At 38.6% G+C, this 10,615-nt stretch overlaps 1 protein-coding gene across 1 annotated transcript; it reads right to left on the bottom strand.

Annotated features, from left to right (window-relative positions):
* Positions 1–4,344: 4,344 nt before the first annotated feature.
* Positions 4,345–9,934, bottom strand: fgf8a (fibroblast growth factor 8a). Its single transcript, XM_043254715.1, has 5 exons — positions 9,338–9,934; positions 9,213–9,249; positions 8,350–8,530; positions 6,515–6,621; positions 4,345–5,430 (listed from the first exon to the last, which is right to left on the bottom strand). Exons 1-5 carry the CDS (start codon positions 9,367–9,369, stop codon positions 5,155–5,157), a joined length of 633 nt encoding a protein of 210 aa, XP_043110650.1. The 5' UTR covers positions 9,370–9,934; the 3' UTR covers positions 4,345–5,154.
* Positions 9,935–10,615: the final 681 nt, after the last annotated feature.

Consider the following 10,615-nt stretch of genomic DNA (forward strand, 5'->3'; position numbering starts at 1 on the left):
TTTCTCTGAAGACATGCTCAGTTGCTTGTGGAATGCAATTTTGTTCTTTTCTTCCCTCGGCCTGTCCTCCAATCACTCAGCTTGTCCACCCCTCACTCTGTGGCACATTCAATTGCCTTGATGTTTTTCTTCTTCTTCCTCTTCTTTTTGTATGGTGAGTGTCTTGTAATTGACAGAGGACCCCATCTCATGTAAGCATTCACCGCTTGTCATTCTACAACATGTTTTTTATATTAGTGCCACAATGGGGCCATTTGATCCTAGGTTATGGTATGTGATTGTCAGTAATGCAACTACTTGGTGGCTGCCTTTGTTTGAACCAAAGTGGTGGCCTGACCTCAGCCCATTCAGTGCGGTGACCAAGTTACGCAGGCCTCTGTATCCTTTTACTTTTCCCTATCTCCTTTTCGGAGACGAGTTTAGTTCAATGCACTGTCACAGATATTACCTTTTGAACAGCCTCATCTCCTTTCTCTCTGTTGCTATAGAAATTCCGACTTCACTGCTAATGTTTTGCATGTTTTACCAACAGATAATCCCTTTTGCAAAAATAGGAGTTTGGTTTAAATAAAATTAGTGCAAATGTAAAACATCAAAGAAAGTTGAAGTCAAAGAAATATTAGTATGATATTTTGTCAGTGAACATTGTGAATCTATTGCTTTAGGTACTGCTCCATGTTTTTAAAATAAGGATGTTATGCTGACCAAGGCTGCATTTATTTAATCAAAAATACAGTAAAACTGTTGTACTGATAAAAAATTATTTCTACTTTTTAAAAAATGTTTAAATATATTTTATTCCTAGGAATAGACATTGAGCTCAAGAAATGCTTCTTATTATTATCAATGTTAAAAGCATTTGTATTGTGTAATATATTTGCAGAAACTAATATATTTTCTTTGATGAATAGAAAGTTAAAAAAATAAATTTAAAATTAATTATAACAGTGTTATAACATTATGGTTTTCTGAGAAATTAAAATTCTGTCATTATTTTTTCATTCTTTGTAAGTCTCAGGTGCTATTATATTGCAAGCAGAACAACAGAAGTCATATTCATGGAAAATAGATTTTTTTATTCAATTTGAATCAGTCTTTTGGGTTGGATCTTTTCAGTGAATCACCGATCCTGTTATAAACATTCCTAGTGATTCATTCACAACTTGGACTGATCCGGTTCGTGAGCTGAAGTCAGTGACTCGGTGATCCAGTCACAGTAATTCTTAAGTTATCAGCTCACTGGAGGGGAAGATTATCAGTTAAGAATGACTTACAATTGTGTTTCTCATACAAAGCTATTGTATCACTTGGAATATGGTGGATTAGTCATATAGAATCCTATAATGGTGATTTTTTTCCCTTTAGAGGGTCTATAAAAGATTCTTCAGAAAAATGTTATACATAAAAGTGTATTAATTAATAATGACATAATTTACATATTCATGTGAACAGTTCCTGCAAGTGACACAATCGTTCCTTGGTTTATTAACCTCTGAAATTCAGCTATCTGAATAACCTTGTCGCAGATACTGGAAGTTCCAAAAAAATCATTTATGGTTGGCTTTCCAGCTGAATTGTCATGACTGAAAGGAGATGAAGAAGGAGGGGGAATCTTCTCTTTTGATCTTTTTAGAGGGGTGCAGGGTGCTCTGTGTGGCTGGCAAACACATTTAGCCTGTAATTGTTCAGATCATTCAGACAATCAGCCTTAGAAATGCATGGGCAAACAAAAGATTACAGCTCCAATTGGAAAAGTCAACAGTTCCTCCATATGTCCCGTATACAAACAGTCAAACTGTCATGTCCCATCTTCTCTTTGAACAGTGTTTGCATGTGATTATAACTTAGTGATTGGCTGTTGGCTTGCGCGCTCTAGGAATACAACCAATGTGTTGCTATTTTTGTGACATGAACTTAATTTTCCATCTTATGCATTGTTGCCTTGATAAAACCATACTGCTCCTCTCTTTTCTGTAAATTATTCAGCAGATTTACTACAATAAGTTCAGACTTTTAGTATAGACTTGTAATGGCTTGTTCGTTGCAAAGACTACAGATGTCCTATGGGTGCTGGAAAGAGCACTCAAGGTGGACTTGCATTATCTCAACCCATGTTTCCTCCATTGAGCTCCAATTTGCAGGAAGGGTTTTATGACCAGGGTTAGGCAGAATGTGAAGTAAAGGCAGCTTAGAGGTCTGGGTCATCCCATTCTCTCACCCCTGCCATTCTGCCAGTTCAGCAGGGGGGCTTGTACAAGTCTAAATTGCTCCCTAAGCAAATTAAGAAGGTAGCCCTGTTTGTTTATCAGGGGTTAAGGATGACGGTTGCAGCTCAATAAAATGGATGAAAGAAGTTTTGCGTCCCCTCTTTCTCAGTGGAATTGCTCTTCATTTGCATGGCATCACAAGCTGCACAGAAGGTGCGATTTTTCCCACAACCTGCTGGATCCCCTGGGTTTCTTACAACTTTATGGTCATGGAGACAAATTTCAGGGGAAACTGGGGCCTGATAATGCAGAATAACCGTGGCAAATTATCACGGTCTGTTAATCAATAGTCAGGTAGTCAACTGATTCTGGTGGTTCTTTTGTTTGATAACGCTACCACCAAACTAAAAGCTCGGGGGACATCAAACGTGCAAGAACTTGTTTTATTTGACATAAAATGCCTGGGTATCTGGATGTATTTTAGATCCAGTTCCTGATCAACAATTAGTTTAGTTTTTTTTTCACTCAGAAACTGTTAGAAAATGATACCAACTTTTACAAAACAACAGCTAGTAACACACTGAATTAAACGTGGAATTTTGAAGTAGGAAAAAAAAAAAATTATTTGCTGGTAAAACGTGCTACAATTATCTTTTGTTTTTACAAAATCTTTGAAAAAAACTTTAAAAAATAATACTTCATAATGTATGTGCATGTACAAATATTTTTATATAGTTGTGTGCTTTTGTGATTTTCCTAACAATTTTTTTTTAAAATCATGAAATAAAATCTCTATTTAAATTAACATTTGACCTATAATCTTAAGTCTCCTAAGTAGTTTATTTCGAACAGTCAATAAGCTTTTTTTTCTTAATTGATTACCATTGGATTACAGTGTTGGTCCATCACAGCTGAATGGAACTAAACCAGCACGCTAGAAAGTCAAAAGAAACATTTTGAAGCTCTGGCCTTTCTAGGAGTTTGACCTCTGCACTCTGGCTGAGCTGCTAGCATAACATGAGGCAGAACACATGGCGTATTACACCATAAAAACAATGCCAGCCTTTGCTAATGTACCTGCATAACACATTTTTCAATGATGCATGAGATGTGTCAAGCCAACACTAATTAGAGGATGATTTTTGGCTGAATCGGTTATAATTTTATGATGCAATTAATTTGATTAAAAAGGGATCTGAAAATGTCTATTTTTTCCCCCCTCTGATCGTAATTTACATAGCATTATAACTGCAGTAATGCATATCTCAGGCTGAGTGGAGTCATTAATAATCTTCATCATCACAGACAAGAGCGTGATAGTGATCTCACAGCACAAATCCCCTGTTCTCGTTTTCTCACTATACGCTGCCCTCTGATCTTGGCTTTCGGCTCCTTGGAACCCTGTCCACAAACACACAGCACCCCTGCCCGGACAAAACAGATACCCCTCCAATCAGATTAAGCTACAGGGAGTTAAAGGTCTGAGATTAAACAAAAACACCTGAGCGAGGGTGAGGAGACGGGGCCAGGGAGCCGTAGTGTGTCCGGTTCAACCAGAGGAGAGACCAAACAGTGGAGCCCCCCCGGAGAGACAGTCCTACTGAGCTGTTGACCTGAGCCATGCCATTCCAAACATTCTGGGGGGAGAGACCCAGTATCTCCATCTCACTCTGTACTGGTCTCTAACCAGAAGGGTTATGCAAACAATGGTGGTATTTATTATGATGCTATTGCATAATGACAAGCTGTTTCATACAAAGACCGCACTGGCCTAATTTTCTATGGACGAGGCCATTGGAACGTCTAGAACGCCTTTGGAAAAAACTATTTATAGATGCCTTCTATACACTTATTTTGTGTGTTATTTAAAGTGATAGTCACCTGAAAATGAAAGGACGCCATTATTTATTTACCATTGTGTCATTTCGAACCTGCGTCGCTTTATGGAGAACAAAAAGAAGATATTTTGAAAAAAGAAAATTGCCCAGATAATAAGTCCTTGGATGTTTTCCATTAAATTGTTTTTGTATGTTCCACAGAACAAAGAAAGTTTGGGAATGACATTAGAATTTAAATGTTTTTCACAATTTTGGAAAAGTGCATATTAGAACAGAACATAGCAGACAAAAGACATCGGTATCCTAAGGTAAATTTATTACAGGTTTTTAAATAAATATTTCCATCATTAAAATTATTTTACACATCCTCAAATAAAAATATATTTATATTTGTATAAAAAAACAGACAAACAAAATGCAACAAAGAACAAAAAGCTTTTCCTACAGTCCGTACAATGCATTTATACACCTTGGAAATTTACAGTTTAAATCACAGTAGGAAACCTGCGATAATAAAAAAATGTAGCTGCCACATTTAAATATGTATTTAAAGCTCTGTTTGCTTTAACCGTGTTTATCTCCAGAGAGTTCCAGAATCAAGAACCAGAGAGGTTACTGAGAGATGAGCTGGGTATCTTATCGCTGGGTGGTCGAGAGGTGCCCTGGCTGCCTGTGTAACCGAATACAGCCTTGTGTTGTCAGTGCATTCTCTCAGGCCCTTCAAGTCCCCTTGAGCAGCAATACGAAGAGTTATAAATTACTCTGAAACCATTGAAATCAAATAAAACCAAAGCAGATCAAGAGAGGATAGACGGATGAAGTCCACGTACTACTAAAATGTCAGCACTTACACGTCCCGTGCTTTCATTTCTATACTCTTACACAGGTCAGTACTAAAAGTCAGGGGTACAAAAATAGATCTCTTTTTTTTTCTCGAGATGTTTTTTTTTTCTTTTTTTTTGCTATTTCTGAAAATTCATAAAAAACTAAAGGTTAGGTATATTGTTGCTCAGTACAAAAAATGTTTGTAGGAGTCCACAAGAGGAGTCTGTTCATTGTTTGAGAATGTCTCTCGCTCTCTGTCCTCTCCTTTTCTCCAGCTTCACTCTTCAACGCTCTCCTGAGTAGCGGGTGCGTTTAGTCCGTCTGTTGAAAGGGTAGTTGATGAAATCAAAGGGTCTGTGCTCTGCGATTTGGTGTCCCTTGGGCAGCCTCTTCATGAAGTGGACTTCCCGCTGGTGTTGCCTGGTTTTGGAGCCCTTGCGGGGTCTGCCTTTGCGTGTGAAGGCCATGTACCAGCCTTCATACTTCACATTCTGTAGAGCTGTGTAGTTGTTCTCCAGGACTATCTCTGTGAAGATGCAGTCTTTCCCCAGACCGTTTTTCTGTGAAGACAAGATAAAGACAAAATTTTAGCTCCTGATTGATGGGAAATATTAAGCTTATCGAAAAGTATTTTGGAAAAGGTCTGCTGCAGTTTACATAGGGCTTCCCCACACGCACACAGCATATGCTTAAGTCATTACGATCCCAGATCAAGAGGGAGAAATGACAGCAGAAGCCAATGACTTTCCCCTTTCAGTAAACACCAGTGCGGATTCATCCTCTGAGAAAAATAGCTCTCCTACTGTTCATTATACGGGCATAAACCGTATTATGTTGATTCCAGAAGGTATTAGGGTAATATTTGACTTTCTCCAGAACATTGAACACTATAAACACTATACGGTAAGCTAGTTGTGCCTTTAATATAGGCATCGCATCGTTGTAAGCTCATAACAACAGGACCTTTAAACATTATCCGGCCAGTAAATGCAAACGGGGTAAGGAGCCAAACCAGGAGTCCAAACCTTTCCCCAACCTCTTAACAAAATGGCCTGTTAAAAATCTCAAATCCAAAACGCTTGCATATCAACCAATAAAAAACAACAACAGAAAAAAACCCTCTCTCATGCAGGCTGTCGTTGGGCGGCCAATATGTCAGATAGCATAAGATCAGGGGTGCCAAGCAGATGGTCCACCTGGCAGGGTGCTGGGAGGTGGGGGCCGAACCTCCATCCCACTTTATTACCATTCACAGCAAGGAGAAGGCACAAATCCACATTGGAACAAGAGTAGCCAGCTAAAAAAAGGAAGAAAGATCCCATTCTTCACACTCCATTTTACCCACTGCAACCAGGAAACGTCTGGTGCCCACTACTAGATAAAAATCGAACTCTCGTTTGATTATTTAAGGGGAACTTCTAATAATCATAAAATCATGGATATCTGCAAGCAACCGAATGCTAAAGCTACTACATGACTATATGAGTGGCGTTTCTGAATTTCTAACGGTCTTTCTCTTCCTATTCTCATTCATCAAAAACCTTTCAATCCGATCAAAAAAGTAACTGAAACACATGCCGTGCGTATATAATAGAATATGTAAACTGAGCACTAGATTATTATATAATGACGTTTTCCTCATACCTTGCCAATCAGTTTCCCTCTTCTGTTCATACAGATGTAGAATCCCGTTTCAGCTCCTTTAATTCGAACTCGACTCCCAAATGTGTCCGTCTCCACTATGAGTTTGGCTGGAAAAGGGAAAAAAAATATTTTTATTAGATGCTGTGACTTGGAAAATCTAAATTACGATCATTCAATCAATGGGAAAATTTCATGAGTAAACACACGTGCACATATGCACACCGGCATAAATATGTAAAACCTAAAGGGACCACTCTTTAGGATTTATGTAAGCTTAAATTCTAGCAGAATGATAAAAACATGTGCACTTCAATACTTCTGGAAGGAACCAAAGGCTTCCTGGCAGGACTTTCAACTTTTTACCTTTTATGTAAGTACATAAACAACATCTACGTCATCCACGTACCAAAAAAAATAAACAAATAACCTTTAAATATTTGACTTAAATGCACCATTTGAAAAATACAAATATATATTAACACTTTGAAAAATTGATTATTTATTTATTTGTTATTCATTGTTAAATGTACAATTACAGTTCAGGTGTATTTTAAGAAAATCAAGGCAGTGTTTGCAAGGAAACTGACTTTCCATGATATATGTTCTCCATGCCAAGAATTAGCACTTGCAGCCATTCTCTGATTCAGCCCCCGTACTCTGAGTGATCGTAAAGAGTTACGGTTCAAATGGAGGGGGTCAGATAACCTGCTGGTGAAGAGCCTAACCACAAGCCCAGAGCCGGAGCCAGGCACTGGCCCGAACTAACAGCCCTGCTGTCTCTACAACATGCTCAGGTGACATGGATGTCACCAAAACCATGCAGAGCTAGAGCCAGGCTTCCAAAAATACCACAACAGACCTGGTAATTATTGGGTTTGCATGTGGCGAAACCACATAAGTGAGAGCTACAAATAAAAGAGATCTGATTTAGGTAAAGTAACAAATTAAATATGTAAGCGAAATTTGTTTTGCTCATAATTTTTATCTGCTTGAAATTTATTGTGAGGAGCTATTAAAACATTTTAACTCGTGAATGTATAAATGATCACATTAAACTAATAGATCACTTCATCACTGATTTTATAAAAACCAAAGGTACACGTTATTCATAAAACTGATCCTAGAAATTCTTTAAACAGTTAGAATTAGGCTCTATGAGATCTGTCATCAGGACCGAATGACCATAGAAAGCAAAAGAGAGGGTCAGAATTCGGCTAGACATATTTTCATCCTGAGCTGGTCGGGAGAGGAGGGGAACGTTCTTCAGGAAATGTTCAGAAGGTTGAAGTAAGATGAGTTCTAATGGCTCTTCCAGACCCGCGCGTCTCTCTAGAGACTCACCTTCAACAATCTACAATCCATTTAACATTTTTTGCACTCCACTGCTTTTTTAAATTCACCAACTGACCAGATGCCCAAATGTTCGAATCCAGCGTACCGCAGAGATCCACAAAATAAAAGAAACGTAAACACAGTTCCAGATACAACCAAAATAGCATCTATAGTCCACAAAGACCTTTTTCTTTCTAGTTCTTCAGAAAACATCTAGGCTATGTAGCTGTGCTCTAGACGCTTCAAAATCTATTAGAGCCTACAATGAAACAGCTTTTTGATCTCTAAAGAACAATATAGTGAACACAAAACCCCATGCACCTAAAAGAACCACAAAATAACCGCATTAAACAGGTTTTATAATGCATTTAGCAAAATGTTTACATGCAAAACGCATTAAAAATGATTCCTCAAATCGCCGAAGCGCGATGCATAAGGTTTTAGTGGTTTGTGCAAACATATTAAACGATTTTGTGCAAGGAAAAATGACTAGATGCTCTTACCATGAGCGTCACCGTCCTCGGCCATCGCGTTGATTTTCTTGTTGGCCAGAACTTGCACGTGCTTGCCACTGGTTCGACTGTAAAGCTGGTAGGTCCGGATTAGTCTACGGCTGACCCGGTCCGTCACCTTACTTTGCTCACTCACATGCTGTGTAAAATTAGGCGGGGACTGAATGGTTACCTGTCAGAAATTAAATACCATATAATCAATAACTTCACAAATTGCTTCATCATTCGTTCATACGGGCCTTTAAATTAAACCGCGCTCCAATATAATCATTTAAAACAGGCCAAATGCAATCGAAAAGAGAAAACGTATCCGTAGCGTATTCCATTTTTAATTTTGGCTTTTAGAAAACGCTATCAGGAGCTATTGAGAAAAGCGCTGCGCGTGGCTTAAAATAAAGTACATTTCAAGCCAAACTTTGCTAAACGCTTAAGTAGAGCCCTTTATGTTATTACGTCGCCACGACACGTTTCATCACTGACTCGAGGCTGGCATACTTCACGCGCTCATGCCCACGCGCCCGTGCCAGTATGTTAGTGTTACCTGCCAGGTTACAGCGCCTACTGTGATATCCATCTGATAAGAACATCCTCTCCTGTCGCACTTTTAGTGCCTTTTAATGTAAGTGCTATACGTGCATTTCTATGCAAAACAAGTGCATATTTAAATAAATTATACATCTTAATTTGGAAGCGTGCGCACTCTGTAGCTATATTTTTTAGAGTAGGTACGGAATTTGTATGTTAGAGTAAAAGTGCTTTGCGATTTATCTAACGCTATGTATAGGTAAGTTAAAATAAAAAGCAGTTATTACAGTTGTATTTTAAAAAAGCATATTTAAAGATGTTGCACATACCTGAGCATAGTAGCAAAACGCAAAGAGGTGAAGAAATCTGCAGGAAGAGAAGAAAATCTCGCATTAGATTCTGGAAAGGGAAGCCGGTGATGTGTGAAAACAAATAATAAAGGAAATATACTTACAGATAACTCAATCGTGACGGTACGAGCCTCATGTTGCAGGAATGGAAGGGCCTCAGGAAAAAAAAAATGTGTAATTTGCAGATTTAAAAAACAAAATTCAGGTTTTCCAGTTGAAATGTATAAAGTCCAGCACTGGTATCCAAACTGTGACTCGCAACATATGATGAACAGATCAACTGGCAAATTACGAGATCTGCTGCTCAGAGGCAGAAAAAATGTCCAGGATTTTTTTTCAGACTGACACCGGTGACAAGTACAAGCACCGACTGGATTTCCTTCATAAGAACGAGAATGACAAATAAGTGCACTTAACGCAAAACTCGCAGCATGTAAACGGTTTACTTTTCAAGTTTTAGCGAAAGAGCTTCCGATGCGCCTGATCATTCGGACTCGAGTCCCGTGCTGTCCATGAAGCCGAGGAGCGCGGCAGAAATAGATCCTTTGACGTTTGATCCAGTCTGACTCCTGCGTGAATGTCAGTCAGAGGAGGCAGGACAGTGCATCTGATGAGCTTTCTTCAAGAAGCGGTGCTGCTGGACTCTCTTATCCCCTCCTCTTCTCCCATTGCCAGTCAGTCTCCAATGTCAACCCGCTCGCGCTGACACCCCTGGTTAAAATGGTAGGGTTGGTCCTGGAGGAACAAGCCCCCTTTTCAATAGAACAAAAGCAGGGGGGTCTCACCCAAACCCCCACCCCGAACCATTTTTAAATATGCCTTCACCTGAGTCCATAAGCACTCGGAGGAGTTTAAAGGAGACTACGTGTATATGCTCGGTTAAAAATAAAACGTTATTTACAAATTATAATCATTCATTTAGAACTTTATTAAACAGGACATGTTATATATATATATATATATATATATATATATATATATATATATATATATATATATATATATATATATATATATACACTCATCCGTGCCTGCAGTAACATCAAGTAGCTAAAATTTGTGAATTCTGATTTCAAAACTGAAACCGAGGCTATTGTGCAAGGCAGCAGACTGCAGAACTGGTTTGCCGCTGACTTGTGTATTGCAAAAGGAAAGTGTGAGACATATTAAAAGGATTACAGACGATTAGCGGTTTTTTTTCTCAAAAGCAAAATCCCTAAAACATCAGAAGGATAACACAGGTGTGAAGCGTCCCGTTTCTTGTCGACCACTGTCAATGCACTTAAACTCACATAAAAGTCATTGAATGGCACAGCCTACTTCTGATGCGTTAGCCTATTTCATATCACATTTTCTCAATCAGGCATAATGCCGAATTAAAA

The sequence above is a fragment of the Puntigrus tetrazona genome, chromosome 13, assembly GCF_018831695.1.
Source record: "Puntigrus tetrazona isolate hp1 chromosome 13, ASM1883169v1, whole genome shotgun sequence".
Classification (NCBI taxonomy): domain Eukaryota; kingdom Metazoa; phylum Chordata; class Actinopteri; order Cypriniformes; family Cyprinidae; genus Puntigrus; species Puntigrus tetrazona.